The sequence below is a fragment of the Cyrtonyx montezumae genome, unplaced genomic scaffold (assembly GCF_038088225.1).
Source record: "Cyrtonyx montezumae isolate F1298 unplaced genomic scaffold, pur_monq_1.0 scaffold_32, whole genome shotgun sequence".
NCBI classification, from domain to species: Eukaryota; Metazoa; Chordata; class Aves; order Galliformes; family Odontophoridae; genus Cyrtonyx; species Cyrtonyx montezumae.
In genome coordinates this window covers 5065605-5092343 of record NW_027072037.1, presented here as the reverse complement: position 1 = coordinate 5092343, position 26739 = coordinate 5065605, and the positions used below count along the sequence as shown (strand labels likewise).

Genomic DNA, 26739 nt, shown 5'->3' with positions numbered 1-26739 from the left:
GAAGACCGAATGGGTAAAGCTACCTGCATGGCAGACTTTAGAAATCAGGTGAGATGAATGGCTTTCCCCAGCTCATCACCATTTTGGTGTTGTTTACAGTCAGGCGAATATGAATTTTGCTGACTATCTTCTATTTGGGATATTGACATTACAATTCCCTGCAGTACCAGTGGCCCCTTTTATGCCTGATTGCCTTTAAGTGGTATGAGGCAGAGCAGCAATGCTGGATGGCAGCTGTGCTCACCCATGTTCAATGCTGTTTGCATGGGTGGAGAGAACGGCCACCCTATTCCTCTTAAGGCTTGAAGAGATATGTATAATTAATTGGTCAGATTCCTCAGTGCTGCTCTCAACACTTTACATGGGAATAAATCTGCTTGAGTAATGGAAGGGTAGATTAGGCCCATTAATTACACTCCGCAGCACCTTTGTGTCACATAAAAGTTTTTTGAGGTCATCTTAAACTGCCATTAATCCCTCCCTGTTTTCAGTGTAGATGTGAAGACGTAGACACAAGGGTATGTCAGCCATGACACAGGTACATCTGAGAGCAGCACCAGGCCAAGGCCACCATGTCTGCCATCCAGACCTAGTGACCCTCAAGATGGAAATGCTCCTCAGAGTGGGATTCTGAGCAGGGAGGAACAATTTCCTATGTTGACACATCTTTTTTTATCTGCTAACCACTGATGTGGGTATAAAACTGCACCAAACCATATCACTCCAGGTGCTAATCAAAAAAATTTAGAGACTGTCTTTGCTGGTGGACTTCCAGTGGTTTTTTTTGAAGGTAAGCCCCTATAAATCTCAGAAGACAAATCTCTGGAAACCAAGTGCTCCCTAATCTGAAAATATTTGCCTCCAAGTTCGATTTTGGTCATGTTGAGTGAAAACAGGTAACTTCTCATCCGCTCCTGAAGCCACAGCATAAAACAACATTTTTCCACAGGTGTTTCATCAAAAACCAAACCAGCACTAGTTCACCAGTATAGTAAAAGCTCCTCCAGAGTTGCTGAGGACTTTTCAAACCAGTCTAGACAGACAAAAAGGGCCATCAAATAGCCCAGTCGCAAACTTCCCCCAGAACAACTGGTGTTAAGCTTGATGATCCTTATGGGTCCCCTCCCAGATGAGGATATTCTGTGGATCTACCATTCTGTGAACTGTGGCCAAGGCATTAAAGGCTCAACACACTCCAAAAGCCTTAAGGAAGTCAGAGAAAGTTTAATGATCACACATCAAGAGACTACAGCTAATTTTGTGCTGGGGGAAATGCTTTCAAGCTTAAAGAAGGTAGATTTAGGTTAGATCTAAGGAAAACGTCTTTTACAGTGAAGGTGGTGAGGCACTGGCACAGGTTGCCCAGAGATGTGTTGATGCCCTGTCCCTGGGGACTTTCAAGGCAAGGCTGGATCAGGCCCTGGGCAACCTGATCTAGCTCTGGTGTCTCTGTTCATTGCAGGGGAGTTGGACTAGAAGGCCTTTAAATGTCCCTTTCAACTCTACGGATTCTATGATTCTGTGATTTTAAGTACAAGCAAAAATGTTCTGCATTGGAAGATTGGAGTTCAACCTAAAGGATATTCCCATTCAAACATGGCAGAATACATCTGGGGAATGGTAAGTCATGGAGAACCAAAAGGAGAAAAGCAGAGATGGCAGCAAAATAAAAGACAAAAGAAAAATCCATTGATAATGGCTACATTAAGGAATGACTTCCCTGAAGCCAATATGTTACACCAAAGTAAAAGTGATACGAGCGTAGACCCAGGGACTAGGAAATTAAATCAGAGAGGCAAGAAATAATAATTACTGTTTTTTTTTCTTTAATCAAGGAGGGGAGCAGTTTCCTTTAGAATATTATTTTCTAGACTGTTTCTCAGGCTTGACATTATAATCGTGATATTGCACTTTCCTAGGAAGTGAAGTGTGAAAATGATGTCTTCTTTCTGGAGATATCCAAAACTCGCCTGGACACTTTCCTGTGCAATCTACTGGAAGGAACTGCTTCAGCAGTCGGAGTGGATAATCTCCGAAGGTCCTTTCCAACCCCAGAAATTCTGTGATGCTGTGATTTAGTGAATTTTGGGGTATAAGGAGGATCTGACCAGGAGGGTTTTTATTAGTAATTAGATATTAGAGATTGTTATTAGTAATTAGGCATTCTGGAATCTCCTAGCTTCAAAGCAGAGGGCAGGGGAGGTTGGTGGTGCCAGTTACATAAGCAAAAAGAGGACCACCCTACATTTGCTCTGCCATCATCTCCTCTTGCCTGCCAGCAGTGGCCTTGGTCTGCAGCATCCCCTGCATTTCTCAGTTCCTGTTAAAGCCCTGGGGAATGAGGATCCTCGATCTTTTGTAAGGAAGGGAAGGCATTGCATGTCCTTTCTTCCCAGGGAGGATCTCTAAAGGATAAAGCTAGCTCTAAGCTGTGCTTTGCAGAGAAGAATTTAAAAAAAAAAAAAAATCAACCCCAAAAACATAAAGCACTTTGTGGAGGACTGGCTGCCTGCACTCTTCAAATCAAGTCTGTGTTCCACCACACAATCAAAGCAAACTGTTCTTTCCAGACACGATGACCTCATCTTCAACAAGCTTCTTCTTATGTCAGGAAATACAAAAAGTATTTTGCTGATGTAGAAATTTGAAAGTGATTTTATTTATTAATTGCATTCTGTGCGCCTGGCTGAAATCTCAGCCACTGAGGCTGCTCAAAAGCTTTTTTGAATGCAAGATGGACATAAAACTGGAAAGCAATGAGAAACCCAACGGTGTGAGTTGACCATAAGAGCACTTTTAAGAGTTTCTGCTCACTGCCAGTCTGCTGAGAGAAGAGAGGAATGAGAGCTAGACAGCCAGCCTGTTTGGGGAGCTAAAAATGGCATCTGCTGTAGTAAATAAAGACAAGTCAAGACCTGTTCTGCAGCCCTGAGGGAAGCAGCCACCTCCTGGCCCCATCTGCCTGAGGCAGAACTGCTCTGTGCTTCTGCCCACCATGGCTGCCCCAGGAATGCCTAAGCACCAGCTGGGACAGGAGGCAAGGAATGTGCTAACCAAGACAGAGGAGGGACGCTTCCATGTTTGAGTTCATGCCCTGGCCAGTTTATAGATGCAGCCACCTGCCTGGTTTACAAACGTAAGAGTCATCAGCAGGCATTTAGTCCTTACTGAACTCCCAGAAATGGGAAGGCATCACAGCTAAACATGGGATATGAGGTTACAGGAGAGGAGAAGGGACTTGGATGCCCTCCTGGAAGAAACAGCCATATGAAGGAGTCTGTAGCATGAGGATGACTTCAGCTCAGCAGCTGCTACAAGTGGAGATGCCTCCATCCCTATAGACAAATATAAGGGTGTTTTTCATCTCCACAAAAATTCAGAATGGAAAATATCAATATTTTTAACAGTATACTTGAGTAAAAACCTTAAAATCAATTAGCATGTACTCATTTCCAGAGAAGATAGGACAATGATCCACTTGCCATGCAAGTACTAACTGACGAAATAGACCGTACATGGAAAAGATCAATCCCAGTCCCTTTTAAATACCATATACTTCCTAAGAAGAGTAAGCCTGTCATGACAACATGGTTGTTTCAGATATCACTTCTAACAAGCTATTTCTAGAGGCAGCTGTTAGAATCAACAGCTCACTGGTGGGGAGAAATAATCAATGTTTTGAACTGACTATTTTAGCAGAAGCATAAGGTGTGATGAGTAATTAATAATGTATTAAATTTGTACCACTTGGTCTATTTTAACATTAAAATCTTTCCCTTGCCTCAGTGCATACAAGAAAGAACTCTGTTGTCATTACCCTTTCAAAGACATACAGACAACAGTGACATTAATAAAAAGAGACAGATTGGGCTGTACCTACCTTTGCACACTCTTGTCCAACTAGATTTGACTCACTGTCTTCTAGGTTTTTAATAACTACTCTGCTATTAGTGAGAACTTAAACACTGACAAAACTCTACTTATGTAATTAGTCAAGCACAGACAGTACAAAAACAGGCTGTATTTTATCCTACTGAAGCCTGTGAGATATACATATATATACAAATATATTTCAAAATTCAGGTCCTCTTCAATCACCAGACTAATCTATATCTCCACAGACATGTCACTAGTGTCATCTTCACAAACAGGCCAATACTTGTCATAAGACACCAATAAATTTGGTATGTGTTATTTTTCTGGGGAATTCCTTGCTTCATAGATGAGAAGAGAGCCCTGGTCCAGTTTTTGTTTTCAGGCTCCTTTGAACTGTATCTAAAGTAGAAGATGTATAGTAATTTTTTTTTAGGATTTTAGATATTTATACTTAAAAATATCTACCTTTCTATGCATGGATGACTCAAGGAAAAAGTTGGCAGATTTTAGTACTTACTCAGCATGGACACCAAATGGTACCTTTAAAAAAGGAACTGAACATGCTTGTCCCCTAATACGAGAGGCTTGCTCAGATTTAGTCACCAAGTGCCAAGATTCAGCTCTTCAGAATAAACAACTGAGTCTATGGCAGGATGCACAAACTCATAAATCTGTAGTGACATCAGGAAGCAGATTACTTTTTAGCAGAACATTTGGAAAGTAGTTTTTCCTCCCATCTGTTCCCAGGTGCATTTCCCTCACCTCTCATGAACAAAGCATTATTATACCTCCCAGCCTGGAGTGGGCATTACTTAATCTGCCATAGAATGGTGTCTTAGAAACCCAGCAGTTTTTGACAGTCCAACAAGAATATCCTGAGTTTAATTTCCCCAGTTTTTTCAGCACTGTCCTCTAGTGCTCCACATGAGAGTGGCTGATTGTTGAACAAGATAATCACAGTGGTCTTTCCAACCTTAATGATTATATTTAGGACTAGAGGGAATGGCCTCAAGGTTCTCCAGGGGAGACTGAGATTGGATGTTAGGAAAAATTCATTCTCTTGAAGAGTTGTTAGGTGCTAGAATGTGCTGCCCAGGAAGGTGGTGGAGTCACCTCCCCTGGAGGTGTTCAAGAAACACTTAGATGTTGTACTGAGGAACATGATTTACTGGGGAACTATTGGTGAGAGGTGGACGGTTGGACTGGATGATCTTGGAGGTCTTTTCCAACCTCAGCAATTCTGTGATTCTATGATATATGTCCAATAACACACGCAAAAAATGTTTCTGTGGGCACTGATAAATCACACCACTTAAAAATCCTTGAGACTTAGACAAAAGGTTTGTCTTTAACTCTAAACTAATCTACAGACAGATGCAGGCTTTCCATCTCTGCTAGAAGCCATCAGAGGCAACTGGACTGATTGATGGTTGGTGTCAGGATTTATCATTTTGATTCTTCACATGATGCCATCTGTTCCTGATGGGCCTTTCATGCCTTTTAAATACTTGAGTAGATACAGCCAGATGCTTGCTCAAAAGCATCAGCCACCTGACTGCTCTGCTTCCTGGACAGTGTTCAAGCAAGGATGGATAATGGACTATACAAACAGCAGAAACTGCCCAGGGACTCACAGACTATGTCAGTAGCTGGCATGAAAAATATGAAGGGAGAAGCTGGGAAGGTGCTGTGGTTTGGCTGCTTTCCTTTGTGGTCTGGATTCTCCGGTATCACACTAAGTGTACCATAAGCATACATCAGTGGAAGCAAAAAGGATGGTAATATGCCGACAGTTGTTTTGACTCTATTTTCCTGGGTCCTGAAAGGTGCTTATTCATGCATTCCAGGCTGCTCTTCCACACAGCTGCACGTGACTTGAGGAGGAAAATTCACCTCACTTAAATCAGTGTCCAAGCTGGTAAGACTGACTCAAATGACACTTCCACTTCGTGCTAACATTCCCTTGGGCCTCAAACTCCTTCTGGACCTTCACTATATCTCCAGCAGGAAAACCTGAACTTCTATTTGATTACCTGCAGATGCACATTTGCCTACAAAATACTGTACCCTGGGTAAATACATATTATCCCCTCTTCCTTCCCTTTTGTAGGAAGAAAAACTGATGGGCCAAATGTCTCAATGAGAATATCAGCTCAGTTGCAGTGGTTTGAATGTTAAAAAAAAAAATGTTGTAACTTTAACTTGTAACATACTCTTCCCAAGCTTGCCTTAATATCCAACAGGCAGATGTAACCTGGTATTTGCAATTAGAAGGCGCACAGTATTCTACAATTCCTGTTCATTCATATTAATCATCAGCTGTACGACCAGAATATATCTACATTTCCCTCTAAGGAGAGTAATCTTTATTCACAGAGTACAAGTCTTCAGTGGCCCCCATGAATAAGAGCATGTTTGTCATTAAACAGAAAAATAATTACTTGATTCAGGGCAGTAAGTGTGGCTGCAACTCTTGAGTTGTACATTTCTCTGGAGAGAGACAGTAAAAATTGCTGAAAATGTGATTTGTGTAAAATCTGAAAAGAAAATAAGGAGATAACTGGAAATGTGCTATCACAGGTCATCAATGCTCCATTTTCATTCATTTACTGACACAAGAAATTTTAATGAATGAGGCCTCATTCCTTTGGGGCAAAGCAAGCATAATCACCCTGAGAAAACCTCAATGGTCTTGAAACCCCTCGTGTAATGCTTCATGCCTCCTAAAAAGGCCAGAGTCTTGATGAAGCTTCCCTCAACAACAGTTCCCTCATTTCAGGTAGAAATACAGAACTCATCCAAAGACCTTCTTTGACCATCCTAGTACATTTCAGCTGTCTGAGCTCTTAAAATGCAAAATTGCTGTCCACTTTTTCTCTGGCCTGTTAGATGCCTAGTTATTTTGCTATTACTTGCGATTTTACCACCAGAGATAGTGGTAGTTCTCTATATCCATTTCACTTAAAGAGAAAATCTGACACATTACCATAAACCTCTTTCAAGTCTGGCTGTGATCTGCTGATCATCTACTGTGATGGAGATATATCAGTATTGGATGAGACAGGACTTTATGGCTACTCCTACACTAATAAATCAAATGTGCCCAGAAACATTTTCTCGTGCTGAGTACAACTGAGAATGATGGACTTGCTCTGTATTATTAAGCTTCATCATACCCTGTGCTGACCAAAGCCTCCCAGTTGAGGCTGTCTCTTGACTGAACATCCAGGTACATCTGTATGGTAGGATGAAGGATTCCTGTGGGGTGGGCTTATAGTCTGCCTAAGCAGTGGTCACATGCATCGCATTTTATGTTCCTCATTTAGAGATGTTGGTGCTGAAATGATAATTCTCCGCAACGGTCTCTAAAAACAGCTTCATATAGAAACAAAGCTCCCACGATGAAGACTACACTACCCAGCTAGCAGCCTTATCTTAACACATTTATACACTACACACCACAGCTGCCTTTCTTCTTTAGTTTTTGTTCTGCTTATTTGACTGCAAAATCACAAAACCAAAGGCAACAAACCTATCAAAGCAAAGACGAAGCAAAGCTAATTAATCAGAATTATTTATCACATGCTGTTACACCATCTCTAACATTAAATAAATAAAGTAATAGGAATAAAAACAATCTGGGTAGACACAAACTTGCAGGCACATCCAGAAAATGATTTTGCCTAAATGTAGGACTATAACTACATAGTATTAGATAGCTACAACACAGCACCCAGACCCTCCCTGTGGTTCTTGGGGACTGCTACTTACAAAGGTGATTTGGAACAAGAAATTACCAAGCAATTCTCACTGGCTAAGCATCACCCATACCTTTAGTCATTTCTCTTCCCTACTCAAAACATCCCAACCCCAGTGTACCTCTTGCACATCTATCAGGGCAGGATCCATGCTAACTGGCCTTTCTTCCCTCTCAGCCTTCTCATTATAGGATATTTGTTCCCTTCCAGGTTAAAGTGGTGTTGCTCAGGACAACTCCTCAGTGGTAGGAAGGGAGTCTGTTGTGGAAGGACACGCCGAAGTCATAATACTAAGAAATTACCATTTGTTTGCATTCCCTGTACCTTGGTTTCATACTCTCTTGCCTTGCTGCAGGGACCTGAGACTGCAGAGACCACTCTGTCAGAACTGCTTTGGTGATATGCCATTTTATCAGCAGACTTCAGATATTAAAGAATGAAAAGACCTGCTGAGATATTGTGGCATCTGCTCAGTTTAAGAATCTACAGATTTTAATCCGATGGATGTTTAGCAGCGCCTTCTTAGAATACCTCTTCAAGGAACCATCCCATACTGACTTTGGTAAAAGAATGCAGGGAAGGAAAAACTTCTATTTTCCAAGAATGTGACATTTCTGTTTTTCTGCGTATCACAGTCATAGGCCATGTCAAAACAGAAAAGATTCCACCAAGGCTTCCAAAGACGTGAGAGTGGTATAAAAGGACAGGCTCCGGGGCATTGCATTTTTTTAAAGACAAATTTCTATTGGGCTTAACTAAAGCAAGCCACTTCAAATCTCATCCAAATCATGCTGAGCAACTCTGCTGACAAGCACTCAAATTACCATGGGAAAATAGGACTGGAAGGTCCTCTCAGGACACCAAGTCAAGAACCCTACTGACATGGGCTGTTGAATTGCTTCCTTCAGAAATTAATTTCCATCTCACAGGCTGCTGGTTTGGGGCTAGTTATCTTGCAGAAGTCTTTCTAGACTACCTCACTCCATTGATAGTCTGAGGCCTCCTTTTTTAAGGGCACCTATGGGTGATTTATCCTCCTCTGTATTGGGATGGGAGCTCTTTCTTGTTATCTACACAGTTCTCCTACCCTACCTACTTCTGTGTTCCCCTCATCAAATTAATATTTCTTTGTTTTCCCAGTTTGGCTTTATCTCACTTGACTGTCAGTCACCAAAGGAATACAGTGCACATCCAGTACTGCATTGATAGAACAACAGCATTGATACTCTCCTCTCTCCTCTGTAATTACCTTTCCAAATACATACCAGAATCTAATTTAGCTCTCTAATGGGTCCAGTATCTTGTTGGCTCAATTAACCAGTGATAAATACACACGGATGTCTACAGCCAAGTTAGTGGGACAGAAATAAGCATTTTTGAGGTCTACTTATTCTGACAGCTTAGACTTATCTTTGGGTGAGATATTTTATGACTTCATGGACTCCACTGACCAGATCTGACTGCAAAGACAGATCTGTGTAGTTATCTTAGATGTGGATGCTCACAGTGACTGATAGGTATGTCTTTACATCCTCTCAAAGGTTTTCTGTTGATAAGCTACTTAAAAGGGTAGATGTGGCACTGAGAGACATGGTTAGTGGGCATGGTGATGATGGGTTGATGGTTGGATCTTAGTGATCTTTTCCAACCTTAGTGATTCTATAGAAACATAAATACTTAAACAGAGTGGAATGTGTGACTTTACACTTAGCGTTTCATAATTTCATGAATCATACATTAATTCAGGGATGGCAGTTAGGCAAATCTTCCTCCAGGACCCCAGAAATTTGTGATGCTTTCTATCTTTGTGTTCTCAGAAAAATATGTCAGTATTTTTCTTGGTGAACAACACTGCTATTGGACAATGCCTATGACCAATGATAAAGAGTATTTAAACCTTTTATTTCAACTTTCATCCCAGTAAAAATCTGTCCATCTTCTGCTGTGGCAGACCAAACATCCTGGCATGCTTATGACTACAAGTATAGACTTTACTTTGTACCATGCTGGAAGAAGCTGGTAGGAATGTCGATCCATGCAGCGGGGACAAGAATGAAGGGGTGGCTTGGCCAGCACACGTCAGACTCACGCAAAGAGGTTGGAAGGTTGTTCCTTCTGTGATTGGAGTGTCAACTTTATTCATGCATGTCATTAGTGCAGCAGCAGTCCCCACTGTAGGCAGCTGTCCCCTGAGAAGGGGCTACTGTCACCCTCAGCTCTGACACTGGCTGACCCAGCAGAGCAGGGCAGCAAGGACTGCCTCGTTACCCCAACTCCCCTCTCCCTTTTTAATAACTCCTGTCTCAGTTATTTTCCTTATTAAACTCAGGAACACAAATGTACACAGGAAATACATTAAGTCTTAACTGTAATCACAATTATTCAGTTAGCAATTTCAGCAGTCCTTATACATGAGGGAGAGCCTATTTTATCATTCCTCTGGTTCAGCTTTCCCTTCCAAAGTAGCTTCCATGACTCTAAAAAAGCTGTCAGATGATAGCAGCACAGTATTGTTGTGCAGAATGCAGTCACACAGCACGTCATTTCCCAACTATGCTGTAAGGTTCAGTTCTTTAAGGATGACTCAAATATCAGCTGACCAGCAGCGCACATAGTTTCACGTGGCACTGCACAGTGCAAGACACTTTCAGGATATATGAATACCAACCAAAGACATAAGAATTACTAAAATTCCTTTCAGCAGCTTGAATGCTCTATAACATGAAGTTGCCCAGGGCACTTACTAATTTTCCATGCTTTTCTTCCACCATTCCTTTGATTTTATGTTAGTAAGGCTCGATAAGACCTGCAGATAAGACCATAGCACTGAGCATATCACAGAATCATAGTGCTTGTAAATATTCCCACCCCAGTCTGAGGCCAGAGCTTGTCTTCTTATTTTAAAGAGTTATCAGTGCTTTTTGGCCAGCTGAGCTTTTGTCTGATGCTCTTCAGCAAATGAGTGACTTTGTGAATTCAATTCACTCTCACTGAAAAACCCAAGACTTCTGCTAATGTTGTGGGAGGAAAGAATCTTCTTTCTACCTGCTAATTAACATCACAAAATCTCCATGTGCTTGGCATGGAATGAGCCTCATGATTAAGAACCTGTTGTTCCTTCCCCATTTGCCTGGCACTATCACGCTATCACACCTACGGATCATTTTCTTATTTTTTTCATCCTGAGGGCTCTACATGCAATAAACACTCCTATTCACCAGTCTTTGCTACGTGTGTACAGAACTCATGGCTGAAGAGCATGAAGCTGGCACTTTTTTTGTGTCTGACCAGTAACTTCAGAGTACTCATGCTGACAGAAGTCTTCAGTACCTGGTGGTACATCTGGAACAGTCTTTTCCAAGCATGGAAGTTTAAATATATGCAGATACTGTTCATACAATCTCCTCTGAGTTGGATTTTATATATAACAATCCCTATGCAATCTTATGAGTTTTAATACCTAATGGAATAAGATGTTGCAAATTCACCGAGTAATCCATTAATATTTCAAATGCTACCATTTTTCCACAGAATTTCCCAGGTATTATTTTCAGATTTCAACACAAACACAGAATCCACTGCCTAACAGTGGGAAGAACTTAAATTTCTGAATTTAGGTTTAACTCCCCTAAAAAATGGATAGAAAGTCATAACTTGACCCAGATCATCTAATGACAGAAAGTTCAAAGAAAAACATGGTAGAAAGTTAAAGTTAAGGCAAAAAGAAATCCTCCCATTTTCTGAGTAATCATAGCTTAATCTTTTGATTTATACAAACATCTATAAAATGTAGCTTTCTCTTGAAATCAATATTTTCAGTGGAAATCGAATTATTAAAATCTAAATTAATGTAAACACAAAAATTATGCTTATTTCTTTCATAAGCTTCTTCGAGAAGTTGCCTTTCTCAGCAACAGAGAAGCAAAACAACCACTAGCAGCAGTCCATAGCAAAGCCCAACATTTTAATGGCTGCACCCACTATTAAACAACTCACTACATAAACAGTAAGCCCATTAGAGCCACAATGTCAAAGATGCTCTGTAAGCTGAACGGGTAAAACATTTCCACAATGAGTGCAAGCCAGCAAAGCGCTCCGTAAGATGTCAGCAGGGAAATACAATTCAGCCTTAATAGGTTCAGAGCTTATGTAAGCCAAGCTTATGGGATGCTCTATTAAAAAAGCAATGAGCAAGTGACTTAACTGTAAACATAACCTGCAGCTTCCTAGAACACGCCAGCTAAACACATTTGAAACTCCTCTCAAAGACACTGTGCTAGCTGTAAGGCTCACCTGTTTTGGACCAAAAATGAACAGAAATAAAAATATCTTCCATTACAGTGACAGTTAAGGTGATACTCACTCCCAAAAAGAGATTTGAACCTCTTAGGTCCCCCCGATGCCTTAAGGAATAAAATCATTGTAACGAGCCTCTGTGACTTCTTTTCCTCTAAAACACCAGTTGTCCTTATGCAAAAACATTAAGCCTCCATTCCCAATTAGCAATGCACTAACACTCCTTCTGGACTTGGGATTTGAACAAACGTCTCTGGGTGAGACCTTGGTTCAACAGAAGCCTCGAAGCAACACAAGTTTTGCACTTTCTGGATAAAACGACATCCGTTTCCACACATCCAGCAAGAAAGGAAGAAAAAACCATCTGGACAACTCACCACCAGGTTTCCTATCACCATGACCAACAAGAAGACGAGAAGGCACAGGGGCTGCCCAGCTACTTCCATGCAGTCCCACATGGTCTCGATCCATTCCCCGCACAGGATTCGGAAGATGATGAGGAACGAATGGAAGAAATCATTCATGTGCCACCGTGGCAAATTGCCAGTTGTGCTTATCTTCTTAACGTTGTCCAGGTAGCTTTTCCCAAAAAGCTGCATTCCTACCACGGCAAAAATAAAGACGATGATTGCCAGCACGAGGGTGAGGTTCCCGAGGGCGCCCACGGAATTACCGATGATTTTAATGAGCGTATTTAAGGTCGGCCACGACTTGGCCAATTTGAAGACCCGCAGCTGTGAACAAAACACAGACAACAACGTCAGCTCACAGAAGCAACAGACATTTCAGCTGATGAATTATTAAAGTGAGTACGGTGTGGAACACGTTAAAGGCCACAGTACGAGGGGATTTTAGCCACACTTCCTGTGAACCTCACTACATCTATTAATAAAATATCACTTGTGCTTCCTGGGTGAGAATGAAGAGTTCAGGGGCTGTGCTCTGCCTTATTAGACAGATGTGCTTTGAGAGGCTCGGTTCCCTGATATCGCTGGGGAGAATGGAAGGAGGAAGTCTCGTGTCTCAATATTTGTCTTTATGTTAATTTTCCTCCTCAAATTAAACAGCCTGACAAGCACCTGTGGAGCGTGGAGGGGAAGGGTTTAGGGTTCAATCCTGCAATGGGAGAAGCATTTCCTCTGTGTTTCAGCACAAGATTCAGCCTGCTGCTGGTAGCTGCTCCCAGGGTGATAAAACCACCTCTGTGGCTAAGGATCACACAGGCTGGGCATGGCCCACGTCCCACCAAAGACCTGTTCTAAGGATGTAAATGGTTCCTAGTCCTCGTGCTGCGTTTTCAGCTGAAGGTTTAATTTCAACTCACTGAAGACGCATTGCTCAGAACCTGACAGGAGATCCACAGGACCCAGCACCAGCAGTGAAAAATTCGCATTTTTGAGCAGCAAGGAGAATTTTAGAAAGGGAAAAAAATAATAATAATAAAAAAACCTTCCTCTAAATGTAACCATAAGGGCTTATTTTCCTGGTCTTTCAAGTACTGAAGCCATATCATGGCCAGAATGATTAGCATGGACATCCTGGTACATGAAGTGCAACACAAATGTCAGGCTGGCAAGGAAACGACTTTTCTGTTCCAATATGCCGACAGTCTCTCATTAATCGAATGCCACTATCCCATGCATAACAAAGGAACTGACAGCTAAGGAGTTCCGTGAAAGACAGATGCTGTGTTATGCTGATCAGCTCCAGAAAAAAAAAAATCACTCTGTGAATAATTCAAAGACATTCTCTTTTGACAACATTTAAAAGAATGGTGACATGTTTATAATATAATTTAGGAATAAGAACTTCCAAAAAGACATGTTACTAGCTCTTGCATTTTTGGGGGCCATCATTTATCTGCTGGTTGTGCTAACAGGTGTACAGGTATAAAAATGCAGATTTATATTACAAATTGCATCTCAAACATTTCAAGTGTGCCTCAAGTACCTGGCACAGTTAGAAGGAATCAAATTATGTTCTCATTTACCCTGATGTAAATCTGGAACAATTCCATTTATCCCACAGCTCATATAATTAGTGTCACGTACTGTTCACCGGTTTGCAGCAGTTAAAGTCTATTACTGTTTGCATTTTTTAAGAAAATAAGTTGCATTCACCTCAGAACTTATACTTAATGCAAGGAGAGGGGTAAGAGCAGAATGAGACCGTTACCAATCGAAAGGAGCGTAGCACAGACAGGTTTCCCATGCTGGACAAACCCAGTTCCATCAGGCTCAGTATAACAATTATGCTGTCAAAAATGTTCCAGCCTTGCTGAAAATAGTAGTAAGGGTCAAGGGCAATTACTTTGAAGATCATTTCTGCCGTAAAAATCCCAGTGAAGACCTGCAGAAAGAAAATGCAAAGTGAAAACCTTCCACACATTCCCCCCTCCCCTTTTTTTTTTTTTGCAGAGTCTCCACAGACGCAGGTGAACGCAGCAGAAAGCCAAAAACATGTTACGAGCAAATACATCATTTTTCACGGTTGATTCTTTATCACTGCTCCAGCTTTGTCTGGCCTCTCTGCAGCGATGCTCGGCGATGTCTGGGTTCAGCCCTTGATGGGGACAGACACTTACATCGCCTTCTGTCGCCTGCATGTTCTCAGTGGTAGAAAAGAAAGCGTAAAGGTGCCTTTTATAAAGGTTAAATCTATTTCAGTGGAGAAACCTGAATGAATGGAGTGGGAGTTTTAAAGGGATATTTGGACTGCAGCATACCAGCTGTATTATCTGTTGTTATTTTGTTATTACTATCAATACTAGCTCAAGTCTCCAGCCATTCTGAGTTTTTTCCTGGCACCAAAGGCAATAAGAGACCCTAATTTGAACCCTCCTATTTTATTTTATTTTTTTTACAAATACCCATAGCAGATTTCTTCTCACAGCATCTCGAAGACACATTGCTTATTTATGACACAGTTCAAATGTCACAGAGTGGAGCTTTTAATTGGAACATATTTCTTTAGAACAACATATAAATATTGCCTAAGAGGCATGGGGAGAAGACATAGGAAGCCTGCTGACAGCAAATTCAATTTTAACTCATTCCTGCAACGCATCTGAGAGAATCAGATCTTACCCTTTCAGATGCACTCCTTAAGTGCCAATTTAAATATAACAGCTTAAAATGAGAAAATGTGAGCATCACATACTCACACAGTTTTATTTTAATTCTAAGTTCCTGCTCAAGTGCACAGAACTTCGTGTTCTGAAAAGTTCTTTGCTGCACTTCTATACCAAAGCACATGGTTTTCCACACGACAGTCAATATCAATGCACTGTGTAGGTCTAAAAGAGGGGACATCAGAACTAATGTTATCAGTAACAAATGCTCAAGGAGAAACGTTTTCCTTCCTATAAGTTGAATGTCTACAGCTATCCCAACAAAAGTGATCAGCTCTAAGCAAAAAAGAACAGAAACTCACCATGGTGTGGAAGGGAAAAGTTAAGACTCTCTAATTAAGGTGTTAAGGAATTAAAAAAAAAAGTTCATAGCTTGCATTTTAGGAAAGTTTGACTTTACCCTGTAATGCTTCAGGACTGAATGGCTGAATTCTTCCAAACAGTCATTTTACACAGCTCCTTATGTAAAATATATTTTTGTCAGGGAAAGAGTACCTCGTACTGTGCCAGCGTGAGCTGCCACCCTATCAATGTCCCATCCCAAGAACCCAACACAGTGGGTTGGATTGGAAATCTGTTTCCTAACTGTCCCACAGCTTCTGAGTCACTGTGGTTGGAGATGCCAGAGATTCCCACCTGAATGCCCCAGCTTCCCTAAGGACAGGGAACCACCCAAACTACAGGGCTGTGAAACTGTATCCCGGGGACTGCCTGCAAACCCACACCACCACGCTGTCTACATTATGTAACTGCCTTGCAGAGAAATGACTCAGGAGCAGCAGTTCCACTGCCTGAATCTTTTACTCAATATCCTTCTGGGAAGGAAATATCATAGCAAGATAGAAAAATGTCTGAGCCATCTTATAGGCATCAGGAGTCGTGCAGTACACCAGTGAGAAATTTCCAATGGGAGTCATCAATTTGCTGGCACCTGGCACCCAGCTGTTGGGCTTACACAAGGAGCTGGATGCTGTGGTGATAAAAGCTGGAATGCAAAAGAGTACGGTGTCAAGTTGCACCAGGGGAGATTCAGATTGGATGTTAGAAAGAATTTCTTCTCTGAAAAACTGAGCAGGCACTGGCACAGGCTGCCCAGGGAGGTGGAGGAGTCACTGTCCCTGGAGGTGTTCAAAAAACATTTAGATGTTGCACTAAGGGACATGGTTTAGCAGGGAAATATTGGTGGACGGTTGCATGGGATGATCTTGGAGGTCTTTTCCAACCATGGTGATTCTATGATTCTATGAACTCACCATCCCACGGGTTGTGGTTGTGCCAGTGGGGATATGGAGGATATTCTCTTAAATAATAAATTCTCCACTTACTCCACAATGATATCTCTGTTTCTAAAGATAAACTGAAATTGAGAAAAGTCTCTCTCTATCTACATCATACGATCAAGCTGTGTGTGTGTGCTGGTCAGACCTTGCAGTGGCATTCAGAAATGTTGGTTGCTGTAAGTGAAAAACTAAAGGTGCCCGAAGGAAAAAAATGCCATGCAGTTGCCTGATGGAGATGGCACCATCAGAGTGGGAGATCTCCAACACCTGGCAGGCAGATGAAGAACTAAACAAATCCATATCCCACTCTCATTTCTTTCAGAAACGCTTATTTGGAGGAAAAAATGCCAAAGAGGTGCCCTTTTTAATTTCTTCCCCCACCTAATGCTGGTGTAATCACTCAAAGAGGGTTGGATGGGATGGCAGGGGCTCAGGGCTCAGCGTGGGCGCAGAGCAGGCTCTGGCAGTTGGTGGCTTAGGGAAGCAGGCACCTGGCAGTCTGCCCTGGAGCTGGGGCTGCCATCCCTTACATGGCAAATTGCAAAAAAAACCTAAAATGCTCAATTTTCATTACAAATGACTTTGCAAAATCCTCCACAGAATGGAATTACCTTCCCCCGACCTGCTCTACTCGCAACCATTCCTGTTATGTCAGGGTTTAGCAAATCTGGCAGGGGGAGCCTCTCACCCATCCTGGCATCTAAGGGGAAGGGGCAGCCCGGGGCCAACAGCCTACTCCAAAACATAAGCAGCAGGCTGTTTCACTTATTTTACACTTTAACACAAATCAAAATAGCTTTGGGCAGTGCTGAGAAGCTCAGGGTGAAACACACCATCTTTTGCAAAATTTTGCAATATTCAACAAAATTTCCTTTGCAATTTTCCCCCACCCTCTGCTCGTCGTCTCCGTTTCCATCAGCCTTGTCGGGAGCCCTGTGGGCAGGAGGGCTGCCAGGGGCTGGAGATTTGCTGCCCATGGTCTGGCAAAGAGAGAAGCTGCTCTGTCAAAAGCAGAGCAAGGAACAGACACATTTACCAGCCAGAGGGTGGGACGGCGGCATTGCCACCTGCTGTCACGGATGCTGGGTCCAAAGGATTTTTTTTTCATCTGAGGAGTCATTTGAGAAGGCCACAAATGGTTGAGCAACATCCCCACAACGTGGGCTGGCTGCACAGAGGAGCTGGGTGCAGTCTTGCAAGGTGACTTTCCAAGCTACACTTATCTATTGCTTCCCACAAAGGAGTAGAGCGTGGGTTTGGAGCAACCAAAGGAGACACCTAATTTTTCCTAGCATAGCGACAGGGAGATTTGCCAGGACACAACAGCTGGACTGGCTCCACAGGCCAAGGGGACTTCAATCTGCTTGAGGAGGTCTGCAGCTAAGAAAAACAAGGAGTAGTATTAAAAAAGAAAAAAAACAACCAAACATGAGCTGTATTGTGCATACCGGTGCTGGTACAAGAATTCTGATCATTGTTACTACCCACCTAAACCTGTCAGTGCAGGATGCATCTCAATGCAGACATGAAATCTGCAGTGCCTCTGGATGTTCCTTCTGCAGTTGATTGTTACTGAAGTCAGTGGCCTACAGGGCACAGTTCACCTTACTCAAAAGGAAATGTCTTAAAAACAATCAAACTAATAGTGCCTTAAAATTGTCCATTTCTCTCATTGACTTTAAATGCAACCAGCTCCGACAGAGACTCCTATGCTGCAAATATCCCAAGTTGGGTAAGGTGAATCCCAGCTTGAGGAATATATTTTTAATAGAAATAAATGGCTTTTCTCATCTCCACTTTGAGCTTCGTAAATTCAAACTTCACAGGATACACACTCTAGGGCACTCCAGACCTTCTTCTGGTCCTATAGTAAAACTTGCTTGTACCACTAGATTTTAGGGGCAGTTCCACCATGTCATAGCTAGATATCCTGTGCCTTCTACAACACAAACTTCTATGAAATTAAAAGTATTATTAAACAGTATGTTTTAAGTCCCAGAAGAGGTGACAGTGTGTTCTGGCTTGACAGGACATAAGTAAAGCAATCCTGACAGCATATTGAAAGAGAACCTTCCCAAGACCTAAGCCAAAACTTGAAAAAGCAGCAAGTACATTCCTCAAACGGCAGTTTCACCTTTATATTCACTTACCAAATTGCCTATGTAAAGCATGTGGTCAAACTCCTTTGTCATCTTATAATGCTCCAAGGCCATGAAGAGTGTGTTCAGCACAATGCAGAGGGTGATGGTGAGGTCAGTAAATGGATCCATTACCACAAACTTGACAAATTTCTTGATTAAAAGCCAAAATGGGCAGCAATCCCAAATGAGAAATTTAACAGCAAAGTGGTTCCAGCACGGAGGGCATTTCTGGTGTGATTCCTCAAGCTCTAAGTCACAAGCAGTGAAATAACAGTCAATGCACACTGAGTTATATGATGAGGAAACATCAAAAATGACTTACAACACAGAGGAAGACTCTTGAATTACCCCAAATCATATTTTTCTCATTTTTAAGACAAAAATATTTCTGTCCTAATCGACAAACTACATATTTTGTTGTTGGTTTTTTTTGCCAGCTGACTGTACTTAGCAGACAGTGGCCTACCATGAAAGTAGTAACCTTTCAAAAGAGTCATGAGCAAAAAGGAAGATTCACACTAAATAAGCAAAGGCTAGCATTTCACACAGATCTGCACTCTGTTTTCCAGTTCGGCAAGTTCAAGTGGTTAAAAGAATCAACTGTCTTCATTTAACTGTAACACGGTTTTTTCATCGTTGGGTCTCATTTTAGTATTATCTAAAATGAAAAGTTTTAAAGCATTTAAGAGTGAAAGAGCTTAAATCTAGTATTTAGAGATGATTTACAGGATCGCATTATAATAGGGATTTGAAGGGACCTTTGGAGATCCCTCAGTCCAACACCCTGCCAAAGCAGTTCCCTGCAACAGGTTGCACAGGAAAATGTCCATGTGAGTTTTAAACATCTTCAGAGAAAGAGACTCCACAACCTCTCTGGGCAGCCTGTTCCAATGCTTGTCACCCTTACCACAAAGGATATTTTTCTCATACTCACATGGAACTTCTGGAGTTCCATTTTGTCCGCATTTCCCCTTGTTCATGGGCACCACCAAAAACAGTCTGTTCCCATTCACTTGACTTCCATCCTTTAGATATTGACAAGCATTGGCAAGATCTCCCCTCAGTCTTCTGTTTTCCCCATATGGCTGATGCTTAAGGCCCCTTTGTGGCTCTACACTGGACTCTCTCCAGCAGTTCCCCATCTTTCTTGAATTGAAGAGCCCACAACTGAATACAGTATTCAACTGAGGTATCAACAGGGCAGGGTAGTTGGTTATCAAAGAGGTCAAAGTTGCCTCCCCTGAAGATGAGGGTTGCCATCCTACTTACTGACTTTTTTCTTCTGTGTAAAACCTTGAACTTCACTATTTCATGGTAGTTGCACTCCAAGCTGCCCCCAGCCTTCACACTCCAAATCAGTCCTTCCTTGTTTGTTAAGAACAAGGCACACCTCTCCTCATTGTCTCCTCAACCATCTGTATCAGCAAGTTATCTTCCATACACTGCAGGATCCTCTTGGACTGTGTGGGTCTGGAGTGACTTTTTTTCCAGGAAATATCAGGGTGGTTGAAGATCCCCATGAGAACCAGAGCCAATGATACTCTGTTTTAAGAGCCTGGTTCTAACCTATCACTGGTTATCAATAGGATTTCTGTTCTTGATGTCTAATCCAAAAAAGGCATTAAGTGTCTGATTTCCTCTGAAAATCAGAGGAGTACATAACTCAGTTTGAATATGGTACTAAAGCTTCACTGTTCTTTTTAAAGGTGCTTTTAAAGTATTATTTAAAATACAACTTTTATATGTTCATTTTATTTAAGCACAAAAGAAGATAAATGGCTTTGTAAGTATAATTTGTGTTAAATGATGAAAAAGAAAAGCCAAAAAAGACAGTTAATGGCTGAATGATCATGATTAGCGGAATTGCTTAATGCTTTCCTTTTCTGATTCTTTTATGGGCATGGAATGCTGTATAACAGTTTTAGTCTATATAATTAGAACCTGAGGTGATAACAGGAAAGCTTCAGCCAAGCCTGTTATTTCAATCAGTTCATAAACAACCTCCTCTCTCAAGCCAGGATTCATTCTAAGTGCATTTTCCTTCATTGGACAGTGTTAGGTGCCTTCCAGCACATTTTCAAAATATTGGTTGATGTCCTACATGTACAGATTTTGCACAAACACCTGCACTCCTCTGAGATCTATAGGAAGCTAAATTGCTCCCAACAGATAACTCTCTCTTTCCAGCCTCCAAACACAGGGTTTAGAAAGAAAAGCCTAAAATGATGTGAGAACCATTCATAACCCAAACAATGTCAGTGCATCCTTATTGCACATTGTTTTCAGACAGCAATCTCTGAAAGCAATAAAGACTATGAGACAGTCCTTTCTTACTGGACTTAATTTTCCAGGTAGAACCAGAACACATTCATCTGTATAGTCCTCATACTCATTTCTAACCAACCCTGCATATTCCACCCTCACTGATTTTGATACCTTCACAATGCACACATCCCACGTGCTGCTTCTTCCCTAAAACTCTACATTCAACAAAGCTTTTTTAAGCCCAGGTTGTTGGTAAAGTGGATAGTTTTGTTCCCCTCAGCTACATGTGGTTCCTCTGTCCCTTGTGCTTCTGTATCTTGTGGATGAGCTAGTTCTGCTCACTGATTCAGCTGGAAATCAATATTTTGTGCAGCCCAGTCAAACTGCATGAACAAGGAAGAAAGGAGTGACTGTCCTCTTTTGGCAATGATGTGGCAGGAAAACGGTTTAAACCATTTAAAAACCCACATCCTTTCTCACCAGAGCTAACTTTTGAAAATCAGAACGTACTGAATATTTTTGAAAGATACCTTTTGAAGGGAAAGTAAAATCGGAGGCACTTTCCCTCTTACTTTTAAACAAAAAAAAAGTAGCCCTCTCCTTGACTGCAAGGCTTTGCAATGTCTGGGGACAAAAGGGAAGTGATGAATTCCCAAGAATCGAGAGCAGAATCAAGCAACAAAAGGGGAAAGGGATTTCTGGTCTGGCTGTTCTAAGCCGAACAGAGCTGTTACCACACCTAAAGCCTGTCAAACTTTTTCTTCTGACGTGATGTTCCTCTTGGATCAGTCACTGGAATTGAATACTTCTCAACAACTTTGGGGTTTAGATTTTTTTCTATATGAGGCTAGAAATATACATCCTCTGATGTATGCTAAATTTGACAGGGACTATTTCAGAGATAAAATATCAAAATTAACAGAAAGTATCATAAAATGAATGTGCAAGATGTTCAGCTCAGGCCTTTCAGGCATTTTTAACATTGTCAACTGCAAAAAAAACAATAGAAACAAATGATCTTTGCAGATTATACTGAATACTGGCATATACTGAAGTGATTATGCACCTATTAAGAATATAAATCCTTATTTATTTAACTATATGTTTATCTGTTCTAACCACAATACTGCTGACCATAACCACAGAAGGTTGTAAAAAGCTGAGGAAGAAGATGGGCATTGTGATTATGGGGGGGGGGGCATGTCTCCAAAGAGGAAGGTATGGTCCCTTCCTATAAGACACCTCCCAGACAAACCATCCAGTCTTGCATTATCTTCCTATTCATCAGTAACACGAAAAATAAGTCTCAAGAAGAATCCAGAAATCCCTGTGCCTTCCTGGCAGACATTCATCTATACATTTACTAGTTACCTCCTATTCGATCACAATTTACAGCACAGGAGACACAAGGAGATGTAAGAAATCCCTTCTTAGAAAAGTGGTGTCTTGCTATGAGTTAGGTTAGATTTAGATAAGATGTTAGGAAGAAATTTAACTCAGATGGTGGTGAGGCACTGGCACTGCTGCCCAGAGAGCTGTGGGTGCCCCAACCCTGGAGGTGCTCAAGGCCAGGCTGGATGGGGCTGTAAGCAACCTGGGCTGGTGGGAAGTGTCCCTGTCCATGGCAAGAGGTGAAACTGGATGCCTTGACGTCAACTGAAAACATTCTATGATAGTATAATAGTTGTAAATGTATGCACAGTGCTCCACTCTGCTTCACCTTGGTTAGTCTTCTGTGCATCAAAAACAAATGGGAAAACAAAATGTTATCGGATCCAACTTTCACTGTCAAGCCAATGTTTCATCCGGATTTTTACAAGTCTATGGGTAATATTATACAGCCTTATGTTAAAGCATTGCTCATATTATAGGGGTTGTAATATTTCTGTAATACTTTCTCCCAAAACCAAAAGGGTTTAACCTTAAGGTTTTACTTGTTGCATTCTTCCTGCCAACCAACACGCACTTGGCTTTGGGCTGGGGGACCAAAGACACGTCTTACCTTCCAGGGCACTGGTGATGATGCTGACAGCACTCACTGCCCTCTGTCTCTGAAAAGGTTCATCTGAGTGGTCCACTGATGGACGATGGGGCATTAAAAGCTGCTTCTTGCTGGCCTCATCTGAGGGAGAGGTCTGTTGAAATGAACACATCAGGTCAGCTGAGTAAAACCAGGGCAAAAAAGCACCAAGGCAGATACAGAGCAGCGTTTTCAAAATTGTCTAAGCAGTCTTTTTTCTAAGTCCAAACCTCACCAATTTCCCAATTAGAGGTGTGCTGCTGGGATATGGTTTTTGAAAATGGCACTTTGAGCAGTTTTAAAAACTTGGCCTTGCTTTTCACCTCTGTGTAAACAGGTGAAAGATGCAGGTGAAAATAAAGGGGCATTTCTGACACCAGAGAAACAGCAGTGCTGCTTTACCACCCCCTTTTCTAGCGAAAGAGGCCCTGCTTAATTACATTAATTATACCATTATTTCTGAAATGTGTTAACTGTTTAATTATACCACTAGAAGGAGAGAAAGCAGAATTGGTAACAGCTCCATTACAGGTCTCTGATATCATGCCAAGCCAACTTACTCCTCAATACATGTTTTTTTCTTAGATTGAAACACTGCCAGCTCTGAGGAACATGCTGCTGTTCTGGTGATCTTTGGTGTCATGGATTCTGAAGCTCTGTAATTAAGGAGAATCTCTGCTTCCTTCCCCCTCTCCAAAAAAATACAAAAAAAAAAACCCAACAAAAAACCAGAAAAAAAACCCAAACTATTTTGGTCTCTTGTTTTCAAGAAAAGGCAAAAAGAAAAAACTCAAAAACAACTCCAATACCATAAGTTAAACAGAACTGCCAAATTTTATTTACCATTTCATTTTAAATTAGTTTTATGCTTTTTGAAGGCTTAGGTTTCTGAAGTCAACAAGAAACACAGCACAACAGTAGGCACACTGCATTTAATACTTAATTCTGTCAGCTCACAAGAGCAAGATGATAAGACTTTTATTATTACAAGTTCTCACATTATGCAGAGACAATTCCTACTTGCTTTACTTCTCTACCTTTGCCAGAAGAAAGGAGTTTTGTCTGCAAGGATCTGGGAAAGCCAAGTTCAACTCTGTTTTCTCCAACAGACCTCCCAGTAAAGATATTTCCTCTAATTAATATTTTAACAGCTCTGTCCTGCTCCTCCGTGAGCACAGGATGTGAGAAACTGAATACAGCCAAAAGAGATGCACTGTAGTTAGATGGGTCCCAATGATTCTCAAAATACAGCTCAATAAAATGTGAAAGGTGAAAAAAAAAACCTAAGAAAATGAAAGCCCCTGCTTTACACAGATTTTGGAGTAGATGCTTTTGCTCCTACATATCTAAATGAGCTATGGAAGCCTTGAGGGGGCTCCAGCAGCACCTCATCAAGACACATCATAGGAAACAGCTCCTCAGCTCTGCTGCTTGGGGATGGGCTTCCTCCATCAAAACTGTTCTTCAAGACAGACAATTCTGTGACAGTGAGGGTAAAAAAGCACAGATTCTGAGATGTCTTTCTGGAGTGTGACCTCTTCAGAGCAGAGAATATCCCTTTGCCAGATGGTTGCAAAGGACAAGGATACTCAGCCACTTCTTGACACTGAAAATAGTCATCTGGGACACAGTTAGCAGGTCACTTTAAAGAACTACAGATAAAAATACAAATTCCTGCAAGAAGAGTAACGTTTAAATCAATCACTTTAAACAATATCTAAGTCACAGAAGTACTAATGCTTCAAAATGGCTTTCTTTTTTCTAAAATGTTCTCTTTTGTTAAAACAATTCTATCATTGCCCACTGAGTTGCTGATGCAGTTGTATCCAAAGTGGAGGTATAATCAGAACCTATTCAAAAAGAATCCCACTTGAGTGTAACAGAACAATAAATTGCTCTACGTTTGGTTTGGAAGCTGGGGAAATCAAGAATGACAATTCAATTGCAGTAGCTCATTTTATTTCCCCCACCTCAAAAATGTAAAATAAACAAAGAACCAACAAATGCTTCAATAATGAAGAGAGCATTTACCAAATTGCAAAAACTTTCACATCAGTTTGGAGAACACAGGAAGTATGAGGGTTGCTCTGAAACTAATGCCTCCTATTTTTATACGTTGGCCCACAACACCAGAGGTGGATGTTTGTGGGATGGTGGTAGAGGTTGAACCTTATCACCAGTATCCTGTCCCATTTTGTTACCAGGCAACAGTTGGCATCAGAGGGGCAGTCAGATAGAATGGATCTGGCTTGGAAGTGCATATATGAAGCAGAGGGGTGTCACCGAATTCCTCTGTGTGGAAAAAATGGCACTCACTGACATTTATCAGTGCTTGATGATGAATGTTTATGAAGACCAAACAGTGGAAATGAGGACAGTGAGGTGGTGCGTTTCAGCAATGGCAACAGCAATGTAAAGGACAAGCCAAGTTCCAGATGGCCACGCACAGTTGTCGCACCACAAAATTAAGAGTCGCAGTCAGCTAGCTCACCTGCATGAATTGGCTGATGGTGGTGACTGATGAAAAAAAATATAGTGTTTTGTAGCTGAGAATTTTCTCTATCAAACTGCATTATTGTGCTGTTTGGATCGGTTGTCATTTTCATGGAAATAAATAGGAGGCATTACTTTTGGAGCAACCTACATGTGTAGGACTGAAAAAAAAATAACCAGGAAAAAAAAGTGCCACAAGGTAAATATATTTGTAAGTAGAATAAACTAAATGGGAGGAAAAAAAAAAAAGAAAAAGAAAAAGAAGGTAGAATAAACTTTAAAAAGTCAAAACAGAGAAAAACAACTAAAAATGCCAAATAGCAAAGCAGCTCTTCTGCCAGTTCCCTGTGTCTGTAGAAGGAAGCATAAGAATTTATCAAATTCCTCTGGATCACCTAACTATTTTTTAACTATTTTTTATCTTCTCATCCCAACTGACCCAGAATTTAGCATATATCAATAGCACTTCTTTATACAACCTCATCCCCATAAGTTTCATTTTTTTGTCTGTCAAGAAAGATAATATATTCCCACTGATGCATGCAGAACTTCTTTTGCAAAATTCATGGGCTGATGGCCTTTATCTGAAAGCCACTTTTATTCACAGGTGCAAAGAGGACTCACTGCAGCAGTACAGTTAGAGAGAAAACATTCAGATTCATTCCTCTCATTGCAGGATTCAGCTATGCCAGGATGTGCGAAGAGTCCAGGCTGAACCTGGTGAGTGGAGAGAAACCTGATGAGGTTCAACAAGGGCAACTGTAGAATCCTTCACCTGGGAATGAATAACCACAGTAGAGGTCTGGAGCTTGGCTTGATGAAAAGAAGCTCTGTGGAGAAGGACCTGGGTGTCCTGGTGGACAGCAGGTTGTCCATGAACCAAAGCGTGCCCCTGTGGTCAAGAAGGCCAATGGGACCCTGGGGTGCATTACACAGAGTGTGGCCAGCAGGGCAAGAGGTGATCCTCCCCCTCTACTCTACCCTGGTGAGGTCACATCTGGACTACTGTCTGCAGTTGTGAGCTTCTCAGTTCAAAAAGGACAGGGAACTGCTGGAGAGAGTCCAGTGTAGGGTCACAAAGATGATGAAGGCCTGGAGCATCTCTCTTATGAGGAAAGGCTGAGGGAGCTGGGGCTGTTCAGCCTGGAGAAGAGAATGCTTATAAATTTCTTGGGCATGAGTCAAGTGCTCTTTTCAGTGGTGCCCAGTGACAGTGCAAGGGACAAATGGGCACACTGGATCAGCGTGCTATTTAACAGGAAGTATATTTTCCAGAGAAGAAAGTTTTCATACAGATGAATTCCTCAAAATTACTGAAGTTAACTGGGGAAGTTCATGAGCTTTTGTTCTTTGTTAAGAATAGTTCCATGAGCCGGTTTTAATCTTTATCTGTAATAGACAGTTAATCATCACACAAGGAACTGGAAGCTTTTGCAGACTGAGGTACAGAGCAGTTCCAGGAACTGGACAAGCACAGCAG

At 41.5% G+C, this 26739-nt stretch overlaps 1 protein-coding gene across 3 annotated transcripts in view; it reads right to left on the bottom strand.

Moving 5' to 3' along the window:
• The window catches only part of LOC136053936 (sodium channel protein type 5 subunit alpha-like), a 562080-nt gene that overhangs the window by 431909 nt on the left and 103432 nt on the right, over positions 1-26739 (bottom strand). For all 3 annotated transcript variants that reach the window (XM_065744930.1, XM_065744928.1, XM_065744929.1), the window contains 4 exons: positions 22749-22881; positions 18491-18729; positions 14106-14279; positions 12308-12664 (listed from right to left, as the gene is read on the bottom strand). In XM_065744930.1, coding sequence (XP_065601002.1) covers positions 12308-12664; positions 14106-14279; positions 18491-18729; positions 22749-22881 — 903 coding nt within the window. The remainder of the gene's footprint in view (positions 1-12307; positions 12665-14105; positions 14280-18490; positions 18730-22748; positions 22882-26739) is intronic.